We start from the raw sequence: 20,947 nt of genomic DNA, 5'->3' as shown, positions 1-20,947 counted from the left end.
GCAACAATGCTTGCTCGTGTTGCCTCTGTGCCAGCCTCCTGAGTGTTTGGAATTTGCCACCGCAGAAAGCAGAGACCAAAACGTTGTGATGTCAAGAAGAAATTTGCTAAAAGCTCTTGGGGCTTTGGGGTGTGGGGGTGATGGTGAGGTGGGGGGAGAATCAGGATATTAAATTTGCTAATCCGCCATGAATGGTGGGGCAGGTTTGAAGGGCCAAATGGCCACCTCCTGCTCCTGGTTTCAATGGAACTTGGATCAGAGTGGACTTCGTAACAGGAATGAGGAAAACATACACTCCCTAAATTGAACAGGGGAGGGGAGCTGATGGAAACAAGACAGCAAAATGGAGATGTAAACACTTTTTTCTGAGGAATTCAAAGCAAATCGAGTTAGTGTTTGGTTCAGTGCAAGGTGAATCGTACAGTCCTTACGGTGCAGAAGGAAGCCATTCAGCCCATTGAGTCTGCACTGACCACAATTTCACCCAAGCCTTAACATCCATAACCATGTGCATTTACCCAAGTTGGCCCCCCTGACACTAAGGGGCAATTTAGCACGGCCAATCCACCTAACTTGCACATCTTTGGGCTGTGGGAGGAAACTGGAGCACCTGGAGGAAACCCACGCAGACACAGGGAGAACATGCAAACTCCACACAGACAGTGACCCAAGCTGGGAATTGAACCTGGGTCCCTGGCGCTGAGGCTGCAGAGCTAACCACTGTGACACTGTGCTGTCTTCAAATCTGATCTATTTACATGCCACAGATGATATAACGTTGCCTTTTTTGTTTTTTCTTATTTGTTTTGAAAGATCTCTGAAATATTCCTCACTTAGCCTGCTTTAGGATCAAACCTTTGAAGATTTCCCTGAGCCTGTCGGCTAGTCCAACTGGCCAGAACCAAGGGCAAGGAAAGCCAACTATGTTTTTGGAAACCCAGGCAACTCCATTGGCCAATTCTATTTTAGTTTTTCCCGGGAATGAATGGGAGAAAGATTGGAGGAAAGAAAGAACTTTTCCATGTACAGCTGGTTCACATTTGTAGACTTACACAGGTTAAGATCAGTTGTGTTTGCTTAACCCAATAATGGCTGGCCATGCTGATTGATTGCTTCTGCGCCTCTGGACTCTGACCTGGAAATGTCAGGATTAATTGTCATGAGGGGATAATTTGTTGGAGGCAGGTTCTCGTGTTTCTGAGGCCCACCTCCCCCTTGCAGGCAACAAGCCACAACCTTGTGTGTGAGGATCGGAGAGCCATAGAGATACGCAGCACGGAAACAGGTCCTTCAGCCCAACTCGTCCGTGCCAACTCGGCCTCCTAAACTGAACTAGTCCCATTTACCTGCATCTGGCCCATTATCCCTCTAAACCTTTCCCATCCATGTACCTGTCCAAATGTCTTTTAAATGCTGTAATTGTACCCACCTCTACCATCTCCTCTGGCAGCTCATGCTATACACGCACCACCCTAGGGTGGCACAGAGGTTAGCACTGCTTCCTCACAGAGCCAGGGACCTGGGTTCAATTCCCAGCTTGGGTCACTGCCTGTGTAGAGTCTGCACATTCTCCCCATGTCTGTGTGGGCTTCCTCTGTGTGCTCTGTTTCCTCCCACAGTCTGAAAGACGTGCTGGTTAGGTGCTAAATTCTCCCTCTGTGTACCCAAACAGGCACCGGAGTGTGGTGACTAGGGAATTTTTCACTGTAACTTCATTGCAGTGTTAATGTAAGCCTACTTGTGACGTTTAATATATAAACCACCCCTGTTCGAAAAGGTTTACCCCTTATCCTCAAACAGTGACCACTAGTTCTGGACTCTTCCCACCATCGGGAACGTTCTTTCTGAATCGACCTTTCTAATCCTGTTAGAATTTTGAGTCTCAACAAGAACTCCATTCACTCTTCTAAACTCCAGCAAATGTAATTCTAACCGACTGATGTTACTGCAATTAAACTTGGGGCACTTACACATTTAGTGCATCTTTCCTTTGGAACTGAGGGTGGCACATGTGTGCTGACTATACACTCCCCACACACCACTGAAACGAATCTCCCTTAAGCATAAGATGACTGGCTCCTGAAAATGTGGATTATGGTCCTCCTGCTGTGTTAAGTGGAGCCAATTTAACACACTAAACACAGGAAGGTGCCACAAAGTTGCCACTCTGAATGGCGAGTGTCAGGTTTGGGAGTGCAGACCCGTGATCAGGGTTTCAAGGGCCTCTCTGGAACTGGATTGACATCATTACTATGAACACAAGTCTCTCTCATTTTTAAATGCTCTGAATCTAAGTAACACAACCCTTATAATCTCAGTTTACAAAGGGGCACAAACTGTTCACCCTCCCTGAAGGAAAGTCAAAGAACAAAGTCAGTCCCGAACAATAGCTTTTGAAGAGAGCCTGTCCTATAGGCCACAGCGATAACCTGCTGTGGTCAGATTGGCACTGCTGCCTCATAATGCCAGGGACCCGGGTTCAATTCCAGCCTCGGGTCACTGTTTGTGTGGAGTTTGCACATTACCTCTGTGTCTATGTGGGTTTCCTTTTAGGTGCTCCAGTTCCCCACACCCTCCCCCACCCCAACATTAAAAGATGTGTGGGTTAGGTTGATTGGCCATGATAAATTGACCCCAGTGTCAGGGGTATTAGCAAGGTAAATATGTGGGGTTACAGGAATAGGGACTGGGTGGAATTGTGGCTGGTGCAGACTCGATGGGACGAATGGCCTCCTTCTGTAGGGATTGTATGAACTGAGGCGAGGAGAAATTTCTTTACCCAGAGGGTGGTGAATGTGTACCACAGGCCAAAACGTTGTGATTTCTAGACAAAATTGGACATGGCTCTTGGGGCTAAAGGGATCTAGGGATATGGAGGGATCAGGATATTGAATTTGAGAATCAGCCACGATTGTAATGAATGGCAGAGCAGGCTCAAAGGGCCAAATGGCCACCTCCTGCTTCTAGTTTGTGTGTGTGAGCTTGTGACAAATCTGCTTTGAAGGGTGAGAGATGGAAGACTGGGCCCATTTCAGTCTGGATTGAACCCTTCCTGTGTAATGTTGTGGCTAGATTTTCTTTATATATCCCAAGATATTTTTGTTAATTATTGCTTCCCTCCAACTCTTGAAGTAGTCATTGGCTGGGAGAATTTTGTTCATTCTTTCACAGGATGTGGGTGTTGCTGGCTCGGCCAGTGTTTGTTCCCTATCCTGAATTGTCCTGGTGAACCGTGGCAGTCTATCTGCAGTGAAGGAACAGATATATATTTCCAAATCAGGATAGCACGTGACTCAGAGGGGAACTTGTAGCTGTGATTTCAAGCAACTGTGTCTTTCTAAATGGTACACGTTGTGGGTTTGGGAGGTGCTGTAATAATTCAGAGCTTTACAGCATGGAAACAGGCCCTTTGGCCAAACTTATCCATGCTGCCCTTGGTTTTAAACCCATTAGCTTGCCCGCATTTGGTACATATCTCTCTATACCCCTCTTACCCATGTAACTGTCTAAATGTTTTTTAGAAGACAAAACTGTACCTGCCTCTACTACTACCTCTGGCAGCTTGTTCCAGACACTCACCACCCTCTGTGTGAAAAAATTGCCCCTCTGGACCCTTTTGTGTATCTCCCCTCTCACCTTAAACCGATGCCCTCTAGTTTTAGACTCCCCTCCCTTTGGGAAAAAGTATTGACTATCTAGCTGATCTATGCCCCTCATTATTTTATAGACCTCTATAAGATCACCCCTCAGCCCCCTACGCTCCAGAGGGAAAAGTCCCAGTCTATCCAGCCTCTCCTTTATAACTTGATGTATCAAGTCCTGGTAGCATCCTAGTAAATCTTTTCTGTACCCTTTCCAGTTTAATATCTTTTCTATAATAGCGACCAGAACCGTGCACAGTTTTACAAGTGTGGCCTTATCAATGTCTTGCACAATTTCAACAAGGTGTCCCAACTCCTGTATCCTGTAAGCAGAGGTTTGGTGAGTTGCTGCAGTGGATCTTGTATACACACCTGCCATTGAGTTGATGGTGGAAGGTGTGATTGTTTAAGGCCTTGGGGCTGTAGTTTTACCGACTCTGATCTTTTCCAGGCCATTTATCACTAGATGCTGCCAGAGATGGAACATTAAAGTTATAAGGAGAGGTTGGATAGGCTTGGGTCGTTTTCTCTGGAGCAGAGAAGACTGAGGGGCGACCTGATCGAGGTGTACAAGATTTAGAGACATGGAATGGATAAGGAGCAGCTGTTCCCCTGATTTGAAGGGTCTGGGATGAACGGGATGGGAATAGAGGGATGTGGTCCCTGGAAGGGACAGGGGTTTTAGTTCAGTTGGGCAGCATGGTCAGTGCAGGCTTGGAGGGCAGAAAGGCCTGTTCCTGTGCTGTAATTTTCTTTGTGCTTTGGGGGACATAGGTTCAAGGTGAGGGACGGGAGCTTTGGAGGGGGGGGGGCAAGTTGTGAGGAAAAACTTTTTTATCCAGGGAGTGGTGAGGGTCTGGAACTTGCTGCCTGGGAGGGTGGTGGAGGCAGGATGCCTCACATCCTTTTAGAAAGTACCTGGATGAGCACTTAGCCTTGAGTGTTATGACGTGCCATGGGCTGGTAGATCACTGCTTGTGTGATGCCTGCACATTCTCCCCATGTCTGCGAGGGTTTCCTCCAGGTGCTTCGATTTCTGGCTGAGGGGAGAAAGATATGCTGGTTCGGGTGCATTGGCCGTGCTAAATTCTCCCTCAGTGTTCCCGAACAGGGGCCGGATTGTGGTGACTAGGGGATTTTCACAGTAACTTCATTGCAGTGTTAATGTAAGCCTTACTTGTGACTAATAAATAAACTTTATTTGTATCACTTCTACACCATAGAGTGAATTAACTTGCACATTGCGTAATGGAGGCAAAACCTTGGGAAGAATTAGGATCAACAGTGGATGGGACTGCAGGATTTTCTGATGAATTGGACTGCATCTTGCCATGATTATCTTCAGTTTGTCCTTTTTTAAGCGTGTTCTCAGTCAGTCTTCCTGACCCATGGGCCGCACAGTGGTTAGCACTGCTGCCTCTCAGCGCCAGGGACCCGTGTCTGCCTGGGTTTCCTCCAGGTGCACCGGTCTCCTCCCACAGCCCAACGATGTGCTGGTTAAGTGGATTGGCCATGCTAAATTGCCCCCTCAGTGTCAGGGGTCCTAGCTAGGGTAAATGTATGGGGGTTAAGAGGCCTGGGTGGGATTATTGTCAGTTTAGGCTTGATGGACTGAATGGCCTCTGTCTGCACTGTCGGGATTCCAAATATTACTATAGCCTTGTCTTTGAGTCATCTCGCCACAAGGTTTATCTGTAATTAAACTTTTTTAAGTGAGTCAAATAAAATATAACCACGTCTGGTTTTTCTGATCCAATTGCCCAGGTCTGGCGTGACCTCTGACCCCAGCTACCATGGGCAACAACTAGAGTCTTTCATTTGAGCTGACCAAACCCTAGTCCTGTTGTCCATGTGTTTTTTAAAAGTAGTTTTACTGGGTAATTTAACCAAGATGTAGTAAATTGATAAAAGTGAAAATTGGGCATGGTGTCAAGCTTTGAAACTAAAAATGGAAGGTCTCCATACCTTGGCAGGCCGCAGTGCTGAGGCTTGGCCCTGTCACTGGATTCCTGTTTACAAAATCCATCTGGAAAAATACGCCTTGCAAACCTTGGAATGTAGAGTTGGTCTGAACTTTTGGATCCGTCAGCTTTCTGTTCCCCTCTCTCTCTCTCTCTCTCTCTCTCCATCCCTCCTCCTCACCCTCTCCCCTTCTCTCTGTGTCTCTCTCTCTCTCTCTCTCTCTCTCTCTGTCCCTCTCCCCCTCTCTCTCTCTGTCTCTCTTCTGCTCCCTCTCTCCCTCCCCTCCCCCCTCCCCCTCTCTCTCTTTTTCTTTTTCTCTCTCTCTCTCTCTTTCTCTTTTTACCCCCCTCCCCTCTCTCTCTCTTTTTTCCCCCTCTTTTCTCCCCCCCCCCCCCCCTCGTCTGCAGTTACAATGATTGTTCTAGAGCTAGTAGATAGTTAATTTATGTTGTAATTATCGTGACCCACAGCAGCCAACAGGCGTGGGTGTGATCACGATTATATAATCTGTTGTGATTTGAGACACTTCCCATCTGCCTGCCTGGGTAAATGTATTTAACCGATGGACAGCATCTCCGGCAGTGCCGCACTCCCTCTGTACTGCACTGGAATTTCAACCTTGGGTTTTATTTGTTTCTGCTCAAACGCTGAAGTGGGACTTGAACCTGGAACCTTTTGACCCAGAATAGAGTGCTACCAGTGCAGAGTGTAGTACACCTCCAAATACTACCTCACAGCTCCAGAGAGCCGGGTTGGATTCTTGGCTTGGGTCACTGTCTGTGCGGAGTTTGTACATTCTCCCCGTGTCTGCATGGGTTTCCCCTGGGTGCTCCGGTTTCCTCCCACAGGGCTGGTTAGGGTGCATTGGCCGTGCTAAATTCTCCCTCAGTGAACTCGAACAGGCGCTGGAGTGTGGCGACTAGGGGATTTTCACAGTAACTTCATTGCAATGTTAATGGAGGCCTACTTGCGATACTAATAAATAAAACTTTAAACAAATGAGGCAAGGTTTAGTCCTTTTGATATCTGGTTTAGATTAAGCACCTTGGTGGCAGTTTCTTGACCCATTATCAACGATGTTATTAAACTGCCTGTTTTATTCTAAGACTTGGCATGCTGTTCCCAGCACTGGCCTGTCGTCTTGTGGTGATGAACAGTTTGGATCTCCCATGAGTAGTGAATTGTTGAGGCATTGTTTACTTAGAAGGCACTGTGGACCTGCCGAGATCCAACCAGGCTTCTCAGTAACTTCGCTCAGAGATGTGACCCAAATACTGATCTTTGATCTGCAAGACTTCTTTCCTCTTGTCCCCAGTTGTCCCTCATCAGTGACGCTCGTAACTTCAACTGCCGAAGATCTAGGCTCTGGAGTGGCACAGTGGATTAGCACTGCTGCCTCACAGCGCCAGGGACCCGGGTTCGATTCCTGGCTCGGGTCACCGTCTATGCGGAGTCTGCATGTTCTCCCTATGTCTGCGTGGGTTTCCTCTGGGTGCTCCAGTTTTCTCCTACGGTCCGAAAGACGTGCTGGTTAGGGTGCATTGTCCGTGCTCAATTCTCCCTTAGTGTACCCGAACAGGTGCCAGAGTGTGGCGACTAGGGGATTCTCTCAGTAACTTCGTTGCCATGTTAATGTAAGCCTATCTGTGACACTAAAACTTAATTCCTTCCCCAAACCCCTCTGCCCTAGCTATCTCTCTTCCTAATGAGCTTTTTGCCTGTCCCCATATCGCCATCTATAATTTTTTTTGCTCGTGGGATGAGGTTGTCGCTGGCTGGACCAGCTTTTTTTGCCCACTTCTGAGGGTATTTAAGAGTCAACCACATTGCTGTGGCTCTGGAGTCGCACGTAGGATGGGTAAGGTTGGCAGGTTTCCTTCCTCAAAGGACATTACTGAACCAGATGGGTTTTTCCAATAATCAAGAGTGGTTTCATGGTCATCATTAGATGTTTAATTCCAGGTTTAGAGGGATATGATATGGTCTAAAGGGGGTGGCACAGTGGTTAGCACTGCTGTCTCACAGCTCCAAGGGATCTGGGTTCAATTCTCAGCTTGGGTCACTGTCTGTGTGGAGTCTACGTGTTCTCCCTGTGTCTGCGTGGGTTTTCTTTTGGGTGCTCTGGTTTCCTCCCTCTGTCCAATAATATGCTGGTTAGGTTGATATCCCCTCTTATTTTTCATGACTCTCTAGATAACGTAGACCGCTGAGCTCAACCTCTCCTCTGAGTCCAATCTTCTATCCCAAGATTCGATCTTGTGTAACAACGAGCCAGTCATGCCATTGGCCTGTTGTGGAGGAAAATAATTTGTCCTCCAAATGTTCAGCCAGCTTGAAGTAGGTTATGTGCAACCTCAAAACTGGGTAATGTTGATGGGTGCGATTGCCATGAGTCCAGTGAAGACTGATGGCGAGGCAGTGGTTTTGACTTTGTTGCGGTGCCCACTTGACATGGAACAACACCGGGTGTATGAGTGTTAGATCTGGGTGTTGATTTAGCATTTTGGAAGGAGCTGAGCTTGAGGGGAGGAAGAGCTGTGAAACGCTGATGTAGTCTTGGGTCACCGTCCGTGTGGAATCTGCATGGGTTTCCTCTGGGTGCTCTGGTTTCCTCCCATACATGCAGGTTAGGTGGATTGGCCATGCTAAATTGCCCCTTCGTGTCTGGGGACTAACAGTGTAAATGTGTGAGATTATGAGGGTAGGGCATGGGTGGGATTGTGGTCAGTGCTGACTTGATGGGCCAAATGGCCTCCTGTACTGTAGGGATTCTATGATTCTAAATATTTCTCTGTACAGGCTTGCCATCTGTCATGGCGAATTAACAAACGATGTGTTGGTTTAAAAACATGGTGGTTTTTGTGTGACGTTTGCCCTTTAGCCTCTTGGGTTGGCCACCCGTCCAATAACAATGGTTCAAAAATGTATTTTGTATCGAGGGGTTGGCTGATTTGATTCACCAACTCCCCTAGCCCTGATGGTGAAGTGGGTGGTTTATTAAACGTGTGTGTGCTGGAGTCCGCAGGCAGTTAACTAACGCAGTCTCTTCTTTTGCCAAGCAGGGTGCCCACTTGGCCCTTATTGATGCCCTGATGACTGCCTACATGATGGAGACGCTGCGTGGCAGGAAGGTGGCAGCGGACACTGACGAGATCGCCAGCCTCAGCCCTTCGAGGCAAGTCCCAGTCAACACGGAATATAGCTTGCTGCTCTGGGTTGACAAGGTAACAATCCTCTCTTTTTAATAAGGGCTTCTAACACCAGGAATGTTTTGAGCTCTTTATTGCCAGAATGGATGTGCCATAGATGTGGCATGTTCTGAGCTTCATTGGCGCCCAGATGGTGATTGGTGCCAGTCTCAGCTCTTGCCATGGGCTGTGTTTGGGTCAAATTTAACCTGCAGGTAAAGGTTCATTGATGCCAGTTCTGTTTCATTTTGACAAATGGTTGCAGCAGGCAGAAAATAATGCAAGGTTTTTCTTCACTTGTGCTCTGTCTGCATTATGATGCACTCACCAAGAGATGATTACAAATGTTCCTAACTAGACCAATACAGAACAGGTCCTTCGGCCCACCAAGCCTGTGCTCGTTCCTAATCCTCATTTAGACCCACTACTTATTGTCCATGCATGGTTTCTGTCCCTCTGTTCACCTCCTGTACGTGTGCCTGCTTCCACCACCACCTCTGGCAGTGCATTCCAGGCACCCGCCACCCTCTGTGTGGAAAAGCTTTCCCCGCACATCGCCCCTAAACCTACCACCTCTCACCTTGAGCCCTCTTGTAGTTGACCCTTCCATCCTGGGGAAAAAGGCCTCTGACTATCCACCTGGTCTATGCCCCTTATAATTTTGTAGACCTCTATCAGGTCTCCCCTCAACCTCCGTCTTTCCAGTGAAAACAGCCCGAGTTTATCCAACCTCTCCTCCTAGCCAACACACTCGACCAGGCAACATCCTGGTGAACCTTGTTTGCACCCTCTCCAAAACTTCCTCCTCCTCCTTTGATTTGATTTATTATTGTCTCATGTGTTGGGATGCAGTGAAAAGTATTGTTCCTTACACTCTGTACACACAAAGCACCCCATTCATAGAGAACATAGGGTAGGAAAAAAAGGAGAGGGTGCAGAATGTCGTGTTCCAGCTAGGGTGTCGAGAAAGATCAGCTTAATATAAGGTAGGTCCATTTAAAAAGTCTGATGGCAGCAGGGAAGAAGCTGTTCTTGAGTCGGTTGGTCCGTGGTTTCAGACTTCTGTATCTTTTTCCCGACGAAGGAGGTGGAAGAGAGAATGTCTGGGGTTTGAGAGGTCCGTAATTATGCTGGCTGTTTTGCTGAGGCAGTGGGAAGTGTAGATGGAGTCAATGGATGGGAGGCTGGTTTGCATGATGCATTGGGCTACGTTCACAACTCTTTTTAGCTTCTTGTGGTCTTGTTCAGAGCAGGAGCCATACCAAGCTGTGACACAACCGGAAAGAATGCTTTCTATGGTGCACTGTCAGTGGATGCCAAATGCGATAATCTAAAATGGAAAATGTTGTTGACTCATAGGACCACTGCTGTCTCCAAAGATCGAACTGAAGTCGGACCTTTTCTCTTATCGGAACTTCATAAACTTGCATTTAATGCATTCTGATGCACTTTTTTTCTAAACTTGTTATTTCTCAGATAAACCAGAAATTGAAAGATGTCTGTGAACGGTTGTATCAGCTGAGACAACAGCCCGGCATTGACAATGCAACGAACCAAGGGGTAGGTATCTCACTGAGCATTTTAAGCTTGTAATTGGAGCTGTGGACGTCTGCACCTTTAGTACTTTATAACCTGTTGGGAATATGTTTTGTTTCTTGGGGTGACTTCAACTGATTTTCCAAACCCCTTGCGTTTCTTTTTGTCTTCACTGTACTAAGGAATTTAATTTTTTTTAGTTTCTATTTTCACTTCCCTGATTTTGGTGAGGTGAATCTGATCAAACATCCCAGGGTTAGTGTTGTGTGTGGAGCAGGAGCTCGATCTCGACATTGCGGGTTAGAGAATGAGAGAGAGCAGGGAGGAAGTGTTCCAACTGCGACGCTGTCTCATCACTTTGGTTTTAATGTGCAAGAGATTCAGGATTGCAAGGCAATTAATGTAAATTGTTACTGCACATTATCGGTAAATCTAGGCTGGGAAGTATAATGATGGCTGTTCTCTAGTCTTGCATCTGTATGTAGCACTCCAGTCTTTAGTGATTTCTGCTTGTGGCACACTGCCATCTAATGCAATTGGACAATATAGAAATGGCCCAAGGTCCGGATGAAAGTTAACCCTCCTTGCCACTTTGCAATACACGGATGTGACCAATACAGGATCTGGCATTTTGGCTGATGAGTTTCAAGGAAATCCAAGTCCTGTGAGAGATAGGAGGGTGGAAATTGAGATGCCAAGAGTGAGGACCAGGACGGAGAGCACAGCTGAAGAAAGATTTGGTTATGTCTCGAGAGATGAGAGTTCAACAAGGCCAAATATTTCTGGGTGCATTCCAAATGAGATGGCTATAATGGAAAAGCTTTCTTGGAGAAAATTTCTCCAGATTGAACATTGTGGCTTTGTGTTTGTATAGGTTGAACAACTGTATAAGTAATAAATATATACTCTGTGGATGAAGGTGTTTGTGGCCTATAATATGACCGTGAGATATAGGAGCAGAATTAGGCCATTTGGCCCATTGAGTCTGCTCCGCCATTTGATATGTTTCCCAACTCCATTCTCCTGCCTTTTCCCCATAATCTTTGATCCCTTACCAATCAAGAACCTATCCATCTTTGTCTTAAATACACTCGATGACCCGGCTTCCCCTGTGGCAATGAATTCCACACATTCACCACCCTCTAGCTGAAGAAATCCCTCCTCATCTCAGTTCTAAAGGGTCATCCCTTTTATTCTGAGGCTGTGCCCTCGGATCTACCTCTGACTAATGGAAACATTTTCCCCATGTCCATTCTTTCCAGGCCTTGCAGTATTCTGTAACTTCCATTGAGATTTCCTTCCCCCCCCCCCCCCCCCCCCCCCCCAAATCCTTCTAAACTCCGAGTACAGACCCAGAGTCCTTCGAACTCCTCACACGTCAAGCTTTTCATTCCAGGGATCATTCTCATGAACCTCCTCTGGACCCTCTCCAAAGCTGCACACTGTTCCTTAAATACGGGGCCCAAAAATATTCAGGTTAGGTGGATTGCCCCTTTGTGTCAGGGGGATTAATAGGGTAGTGGGGTTGTGGGAATAGGGCCTGGGTGGGATTGTTGTTGGTGTAGGTTTAATGGGCTGAATGGCCGCCTTCTGCACTGCAGGATTCTATTGCAGTCGTTTTCAGAGTGAGGGAGATGTGTAATCATATTGAATAGGGTGATCAGAATTAAGTTAAGGGATAAATTTAGGCAATCCTATTTGTGAACGGGGGATGGGGGGGGGTAGTTGAAATAATGCATCATGATTGGGGGCCCTCTCTATAACTATCCGATTTTCCATTCCCTGGACTAAAAGGGAAGGCCCCAATTATTTCTCTGTGTTAAGAGATTCTCAAATTCGTCCATGTTGCATTCAGAGTAAAGTGCAGAAAAGTGATAGTCGGGGATTTCAACGTCCCCATTATTAACTGGGATGTTCGTGTGTAAAAGGTTTAGAGGGAGCGGAGTTCTTAAAATGCATCCAGGAGAACTTTTTAAGTCAGTTATTGAAGGCCCAACAAGAGATGGGGTGGTCCTGGACTTAATTTTAAGTAATGAAGCTAGAAAAGTGTTTGAAGTGTCAGTGGGGGAGCATTTTGTAGACAGCAATCATAACTTGTTTGATTCAAAGTTGTTGTGGAACAGGACGAGAATGGGCCAGAAATCAAAGTTCCAAACCAGGGAGAAGGCTGATTTCAATAAGATCGGATATGATTGGGCTAGAATGGACTGGGAGCTGACATTTTTTTGAGGTAAATCTATAACAGAACAGTGGGATGTGTTCAAGGGCAATAGGGAAAGCCAACATCTTTCAATAAAGAAAAAAGGTGGGCCCAACAAATCCAATGAACTCCTGGATATCTAGGGATATCGAGCATTGGATAAAGGAAAAAAGGGAGACTTACAGCAGACATCAAGGCCTCAAAACAGCAGAAGCCCTAGAGGAATTAAAATGTGTAAGAGGAAATTTAAATTAGGGGAGCAAAAAGGGGCAATGCAAGGATCCTAGCAGGTAGAATAAAGGAAAATCCTAAGTTGTTTTACAAGTGCATTAAGGGCAAAAGGATAACTAGGCCTCATTAAGGACCTTGGTGGTAATTTATGTGTGGAAACAGTGGATATAGATAAGATTCTAAATGAAAATGTTGTTGGTGTTCACTGGTCAATGTTACGGTTCAAGGTTAGAAACTCGAGTGTTTTATGAAGCTAGCCTGAATCATAAGTTTTGCATTTGGAATTTGGCTAGAGTAAGCATGAAATGTTTCACTACAGATTATGTTTGATAAAAGCTCCCTAGTGGCTCACTCGAATCAAAGTTTATTTAAAATATAGTTAATGTGTATAGTAAGAAAATTAGCAAGAATTTTTATTAATTGCAAACAAGAAACAAATGATCATAATGTATAACCCTTAATGAACTTTTTTTTAGTTTGTTTTGGTTACAAATAAGGTTTACATTAACACTGCAACGAATTAACTGTGAAATTCCCCTAGTTACCATAGTCCGACACCTGTTTGGGTCAATGCAGCTAACCAGCACAACTTTCAGAATGAGGGGGAAACCAGAGCCCCCGGAGGAAACCCACATAGATGCAGGGAGTGTTTGCAGACTCCACACAGTGACCCAAGCTGGGAATTGAACCTGGGTCCCTGGAACTGAAGCAGCAGTGCTAACCACTGTGCTACCGTACCACCCATATATACATATGAGCTATCCCAATCAAAACTAAAACCTCCCATAGACAAGAGAGCCTTTTCACAGGTTTAACACAGCACAGACTAATGCTCCACTGATACTGGGATCAAGGCCTTTAGTTGAATTCTGCAATCAAATACTCTTGAGTCTCAGAATAGTTTGAAGATAAGACAGCTTCCAAGAACACCACAGAGACTCTGGTCCAGCCCCCAACAACAGCAGATTTTCACCCTTCAGGCAAACCAACAGAATTTGCAAAACAGGGGGAGAGGGAAAACGCTTCTTGTTAGCTTGCTGCTCCTTCTAAAACCCAAACCTGAAACTGGAAATGAAATCCCTGACACCTGAATTGCCCACAGTTCTTTTATCCTCCTCCCAACAATGACATCACCTAAGGCTGAATTTAAAAAAACTCAAGGTACACTAACATCACATGAGAGAGACAATGTCGCTACAGAAATCCAGGAAAAGGACTGCGATACCATAAAATTAACTAACAAAGACAGTGAAGAGTGTCTGAGTGGTCTGGCAGGCTTAAAAGTATATGTATCTCCAGGGCCGAATGAAATGTATCCCAGGCAGTTGAGTGAGGCAAGGGAGGAAGTAGCAGGCAATAATTCCTCGCTGACCACAGGAGAGATGCTAGAAGACGAGAGGACAACCAATGTGGTACTGTTATTCAAGAAGGGAGGAAGGGATAAACCAAGAAACTAAAGGCCAGTCAGTCTAACCTCAGTGGTGGGAAATGATCGGAAGCAATTCCGAGAAACAGAATTAATCAGCGTTTGGAGATGCCGGCGTTGGACTGGGGTGGGCATAGTAAGAAGTCTCAACACCAGGTTAAAGTCCAACAGGTTTATCTGGAATCATGAGAGGGTGGTGGAGGCAGAGACCCTGATAACATTTAAGAAGCATTTAGATGCACGCTTGTGATGGCAAGATCGTGGACTGAGTGTGGGAAAATGAGATTAGAATAGTTGTGTGTTTGTTCTTTGACCGGGATAGATGTGATGGGCCGAATGGCTTTTTTTGTGCTGTACACCACCTCTCGAATCCAGTTTGTTTTCATTTCAACTAATGTGAACACTGGGGCTTTGGCCAGAGCTGTTTTTTTTTTAGAAAAAGTTCATTGTCTTGTGGCTGCTGTCATTGAACCACTCAAATTGGCATCAGAGTGTGTCCTGAGAATATTTGTTGGAACAATTTTCTACGTACCAGCCTAAATGTGTATGAGGCGAGGGGTTGACAGTGATGGGTGTTAATCAAAGTTAAAGGTGAGAGTTATTAATTGTTCCATGTCAACTAGCCAGTAGATATTCCGTTTGGGTGTGACACGTAGAATTGAGTCTATCTGAAAGGTGTGTTCCATAACTGGTCATTGACATCACTACAATCTCCAATAGCTTTGTCAACAATTTCCTTTTTTTACTTGAAAGAAAGAACATTATTTGTGCCTGCCTCTGTGTAGATTCCTAGCACATTATATGTGGCACTGTTTTTGTGTTTAGGGGGTGATGTTAGTGGAACCCAACCCCCGCCCACCTCCCCAAATCTCACCCAGAAGTCTCCTGTCTATATTCAAGGCCCCTCCAGCCCTATCACTTGTGTTCCTCCACTTCTGGCCGCTTTACATGTCTGATCATCACCCCCTACAATTTGTGAACATGTTGTGTAATAATCTTTAAGTTATGGGCGGCACAATGGTTAGCGTTGCTGCCTCACAGTGCCAGGGAACCCGGGTTCAAAACCAGCCTTAGGTGAGTGTCTGTGTGGAGTTTGCACGTTGTCCCTGTGAATGTGTGGGTTTCCTCCCACAGTCCAAAGATGTGTAGGTTAGAAGGATTGGCCATGCTAAATTGTCCCCTTATTGTCCAACGCTGTGTGATTTTAGGTTGATTTGCCATGCTAAATTGCCTCTTAGTATCGGGGGGATTAGCAAGATAAAATATGTGGTGTTATGTGGATATGGACAGGGTGGAATTTTTATCAGTGCAGGCTCGATGGACTGAATGGCCTCCTCCTACATTTGTAGGGATTCTGAGCGTGGCTAGTAAGGCCAGAATTTATTCATGGGCCATGCTAAGTTGCCCCTTAGTGTCCCATGATATGTAGATTAGGTGGATTGGCTGTGCTAAATTGCCCCTTATTGTCCAAAGATGTGCAGGTTAGGGGGATTAGCTAAGTAAGTACGTGGGGCTATTCAGATAGGGGCTGGGTGGAATGTTCTTTCGGAGAGTCGGTGCAGACCCGATGTGTCAAATGGCCTCTTTCTGCACTGTAGGGTTTCTGTGATTCTTGACGAGGTGTCAACATTGTTTTGTGTGTGTGTGTGGAGTTTCTCCTGGATAAGCCAGGTTGATGAGGGGATAGGTACGGTGAAAAGACTTCCCTCCAAGTTTGAGAGATTCTGTTCAATCCAGATTTTGATCATGAAATCTAGGGTCATTGGGGAGGGGGTGGGTGCTATAAATGTCGGCCTTGTCAACAGCACCCATAACCCTTACCCTGTGAAGGAAGACAACAGTTGAACATGGATCAGTCCTTTCTGTATTTTTGACTGTGCGAGAAGAACAATCTGAATTTGCATATTTTGCCTTGTTGAGCTTTGAATCTATATTTGATGTGTATTTGATAACGCTAATATTAGCTTGCTTGACATCTGACGCACTTTTGATATTATGAAATTCAATGCTTCTCCTCTTTTCCCTGTTTCTCTCTTTCCGCTGCCCCTTTGACCTCTCTGCCTCTGTGACACATACTGCCCTCAACAGTGTCCCACCAAATGGTATTGGAAGCTAGTTCCTGTAAGTCCACCTCTCAACTTATACTGCATCTCACCCCTGATCCCGTCTCTTGCCCCCCCTCCCCTTTTTTGTTCCCTTTTTTTCCCTCAAAGAAGAAAGAAGCCTTGTTTTATTGAGACTATATTGGAAAATTTGTTGGTTAAAATTACAGAGTGCGTGTTTTTCTCTTGTTTTAAAGAATCCCATGACCGTTCTGGTGGGGAGGGGGAGGGAGGCCGGACTGCATGGTGTGACGCTCGAGAAGCAAAGGATGCTGGGATTGTTTGTCAGGGTGGATTTTATCATCCAAAGACAAATTTGAACTTGGTGCCTCATAGCATCAAAATATCACGTCATAACTACTTTGTGCTGACCTAATACCGCGCACCATTTAATTTAAGTGTTAAAACTGTGCTGTAGGCAACCTCCAGGATGTTTATATCAATGACCAAGAAAACTTCTCTTAAAGGGGCATTTATGAAGTAGGATAGGGCACGGGAAATATTGTTTCTTGCGCTGCAAAGCATGCTGTTCGTAGAGTACATTGGGGAGAAGAAAGCAGAAGGTGCAGAATGTAGCGTTACAGTCATAGCTAGGGTGTAGAGAAAGATCCACTTAAAAGGTAGGTCCATTCAAGAGTCTGGCAGCAGGGAAGAAGCTGTTCTTGAGTCGGCTGGTACGTGATCTCAGACTTTTGTATCCTTTTCCCAACGGAAGAAGGTGGAAGAGAGAATGTGTGGGGTTCGTAATTATGCTGGCTGCTTCTCTGAGGCAGTGGAAGTGTAGATGGAGTCGATGGATAGGGGGCTGGTTTGCGTGATGGATTGAGTTACATTCACAAATTCTGATGAATTGATCAACAATCTCTTGGTTTGAAAGGTTTGCCCAAGTAGTGGGAGCTTGTTTGTGGAAGTGGCGACTTGTTGGTTTGCCAACCATGCTGCCCTTTGGATAGCCCAGCTTGTGATCCGAGCCTCGAGTTGGCTCGTGCTTGTTGTGTGCGTTGCTCTTGTGATTTGATGGGTACGTGAGAGATTACGCCAAGGCTAAGTGAAGAGCCCCTCCTATCCAAAACATTTTACCAGCTGGTTGGAGGTGAAAATCAAGATGGCGATTGCCCTGACCAGATGGATTGTTGGAAATCCAAGAGAGAGGATAAAATGGAGCACTGATTAAGCTGCCTTATCAATGCTTGTCGATCTGTGTAGAGGGAAAATTTGAAATGTGCGTTTAAGAAATAGGAGCAGATTTAGGCCATTCAGCCCATCAAGTCTGCTCTGCCATTCAATCATGGCTAATAGGTTTCTCAGCCCCATTCTCCCACCTTTTTTTTTTCCCCGTAACCCTTGATCTCCTGACCAATCAAGAACCTATCAATCTCTATCTTAAATGCACTCAGTGACCTGGCTCCTCTGTGGCAATGAATTCCACACATTCACCACCCTCCGGCTGAAGAAATTCCTCCTCATCTGGGTTCTAAAGGGTCGTCCCTTTACTCTGAGGCTGTGCCTGGATCCTAGTCTCTCCCACTAATGGAAACATGCTCCCCATGTCCACTCTACCCAGGCCTTTATATTCTAAGTTCCAATGAGATCCCTCCTCATCCTTCTAAACTCCATGTACAGACCCAGAGACCTTGCATGCTCTTCATAAATCAAGCTATTCATTCCCAGGATCGTTCTTGTGAACCAACTCTGGACCCTCTGCAAGGCCAGCACATCCATCCTTAGATACAGGACCCAAAATTGCTCACAATATTGCAAATGAAAGACAAAAGGATGCACAATTTCATTTCAATTTTTAGTTTTCCTCACCCATTTTTTTTGCTGAAGATGGCACAGTTGTTTAAATGCTACACAGCTGCTGTGTTCTATCTGAGCGACTGCCTTGTATCTGTGTTCTATACCAGGCCGTCTTGCTTCAGAAGAGCCGCTGCTGCTGTGTTGCTTCTGACCTGATATTTGGGGCACTGGTGTGTCTCAGTCCGCATATAAATTGCCTCATTAAGGAGGCGACTGCCCGAGTGACTACACTTGAGGATTAAGTGCTGATGCACTTGAGGGGAACTGTGACTGCAATGAATGTGGCCCTTCGCTGCCATAGCCCAGGCGATAACCAATTGCAAGTAAATTTCCTGGCTTCTTCAGAGAATCATAAAATCCCAACAGTGCAGAAGGAAGCCATTTGGCCCGTCAGCCTGCACCGACAACAATCCCACCCAGGCCATTTCCCCTTAATGCCACATTTTTACCCCGCTAATCCCTCTAATGTGGACATCCCAGGACACTAAGGGGCAATTTAGTATGGCCAATCAACCTAATTCGCACATCTTTGGATTGTGGGAGGAAACTGGAGCCCCCGGAGGAAACCCACGCAGACACAGGAAAAATGTGCAAACTCCACACAGTGACCCAAACCAGGAATCAAACCTGGGTCCCTGGTCCTGTGAGGCAACAATGCTAACCACTGTGCCACCATGCCACCCCCTTGTCTGCTGGTGATTCCAGGTTTAGTGAGCGTAGGCACAGAAAGGGCTCCCAATGTCCCACCATCTTAATGCTAGTCTCCTACCCGAAACTACCCACTTTAAGTTTAAGTTTATTTATTAGTGTCACAAGTAGGCTTACATTAACACTGCAATGAAGTTACTGTGAAAATCCCCTAGTTGCCACACTCTGGTGCTTGTTCTGAGGGAGAATTCAGCACAGCCAATGCACCCTAACCAGCACATCTTTTGGACTGTGGGAGAAAACCGGAGCACCCGGAGGAAACTCATGCAGACAATGGAGAGAACGCACAGACTTGAGCCAGGAATCGAACCTGGGACCCTGGTACTGAGGCAGCAGTGCTAACCACTGTGCTGCCTCTCTCCCTCTCTCTCTCTTTTGAATATTGTGATTTAAGTTGGCTTCAGCAGCTCCTTTGAACCCACGTCCCAGCGATGCTTCTTCGAGCCCCCCCTCTTTCTGTCAGCTTCTCCTTTGTTTACATCTCCCTGCAGCTGAAGGAGAAATATTTCCTTTTTCTCCTTCCTCCCCATGCCCTGAAGCCACTGATGCATGTCAATATTGTAGGGTCCTTAACCACTCCACTCCTGTCATCCATGTTATCATCTTTCTCATCACAGTGACGCAGTGGTTCGCACTGTTGCTTCATAGCACCAGGAATCCAGGTTTGATTCCCAGCTTGGGTCACTGTCTGTGCACAGTCTGCACGTTCTCCCTGTGCCTGCGTGGGTTTGCTCCTCCAGTTCAAAAGATGTGCATGTTACGTGAATTGGCCATGCTAAATTGCCCCTTAGTGTCCAAAGATGTGCAGGTTAGGATGGCACTGTGACACAGTGGTTAGCACTGCTGCCTCACAGCGCCAAGGACCTGGGTTCGATTCCTGGCTTAGGTCACTCTGTGTGGAGTCTGCACGTTCTCCCTGTGTTTGCGTGGGTTTCCTCCGGGTGCTCCAGTTTCCTCCCACAGTCCGAGTGATATGCTGGTTAGGGTGCATTGGCTGTGCTAAATTGCCCCTCAGTGAACCCAAACAAGCGCCAGAATGTGGCGACTAGGGGATCTTCACAGTAACATCATTGCAGTGTTAATGTAAGCCTACTTGTGACACTAATAAACAAACTTAGCAGATGACTTGGTCATCTTGTGTTCAAGAATTTCTGGATTACTTATGGGGACGGGGATGCTGGTTTGAACTGACAGCATGGTAGAGGGGTTGGGGGGTGGTTGGAATAAATGTTTTTCCTCCATTGTTTGCAGCATTTGAGTCGGGTAGCACCAGTTGTGAAGCAAACTGCTGCAGTTAGGCTGTCTAGTTTGTCATTAAATTTTGATTTTTTTTATTATTGCATGCATCAGTATACAGCAAAAACTATTGTTTCTTGTGTGCTATACAGCTATATAGCTAGGGTGTAGAGAAAGATCAACTTAATGCAAGGTAGGTCCATTTCAAAAGTCTGGCAGCAGGGAAGAAGCTGTTCTTGAATCGGTTGGTACGTGACCTCAGACTTTTGTATCTTTTTCCCAACAGAAGAAAGTGGAAGAGAGAATGTGAGGGGTCCTGAATTATGCTGGCTGCTTTTCCAATGCAGCAGGAAGTGTAGACAGAGTCAATGGATGGGAGGCTGGTTTGAGTGATGGATTGGGCTACATTCACGATCTTTTGTAATTTCTTGTGGTCTTGGGCAGAGCAGGAGCCATACCAAGCTGTGATACAACCAGAAAGAATGCTTTCTATGGTGCATCTGTAAAAGTTGGTGAGAGTCATAGCTGACATGCCAAATTTCTTTAGTCTTCTGAGAAAGTAGATGCGCTGGTGGGCTTTCTTGGCTATAGCATTGACATGGAGGGACCAAGACATTGGTGATCTGAATACCTAGAAACTTGAAGCTCTCGACTGTTTCCACTTTGTCCCCATTGATGTTGATGGGCATATTATCCTCTATGCTTCCTGAAGTCGATGACAATCTCCTTTGTATCATTGACGTTGAGGAGAATTTGCAAGGAATAGGTGAGGTAATTGGTTATTTGGCCTTTTGAGCCTCTTTTGCCATTTGCTGTGGTCTGATTTCTACTGCATCACTTTCCTAGGCGCTGAAAGATGCAGATGGACTTGGCGAGAGGTGTGAGGTACGATGGATCTTTGGGATTTTCTTTTGTTT

General features: G+C 46.0%; 1 protein-coding gene across 1 annotated transcript in view; it reads left to right on the top strand.

The window, feature by feature from the left end:
• Nucleotides 1–20,947, top strand: part of camsap3 (calmodulin regulated spectrin-associated protein family, member 3) — a 171,177-nt gene that overhangs the window by 90,138 nt on the left and 60,092 nt on the right. The window contains exons 3-4 of the mRNA XM_080216729.1: nt 8,666–8,827; nt 10,268–10,351. Coding sequence (XP_080072855.1) covers nt 8,666–8,827; nt 10,268–10,351 — 246 coding nt within the window. The remainder of the gene's footprint in view (nt 1–8,665; nt 8,828–10,267; nt 10,352–20,947) is intronic.

The sequence above is a fragment of the Carcharhinus amblyrhynchos genome, chromosome 33, assembly GCF_965287045.1.
Source record: "Carcharhinus amblyrhynchos chromosome 33, sCarAmb.v2.hapA, whole genome shotgun sequence".
Lineage (NCBI taxonomy): Eukaryota > Metazoa > Chordata > Chondrichthyes > Carcharhiniformes > Carcharhinidae > Carcharhinus > Carcharhinus amblyrhynchos.
Note: the sequence above shows the minus strand (reverse complement) of the source record. Positions and strands in the feature narration are given on the sequence as shown.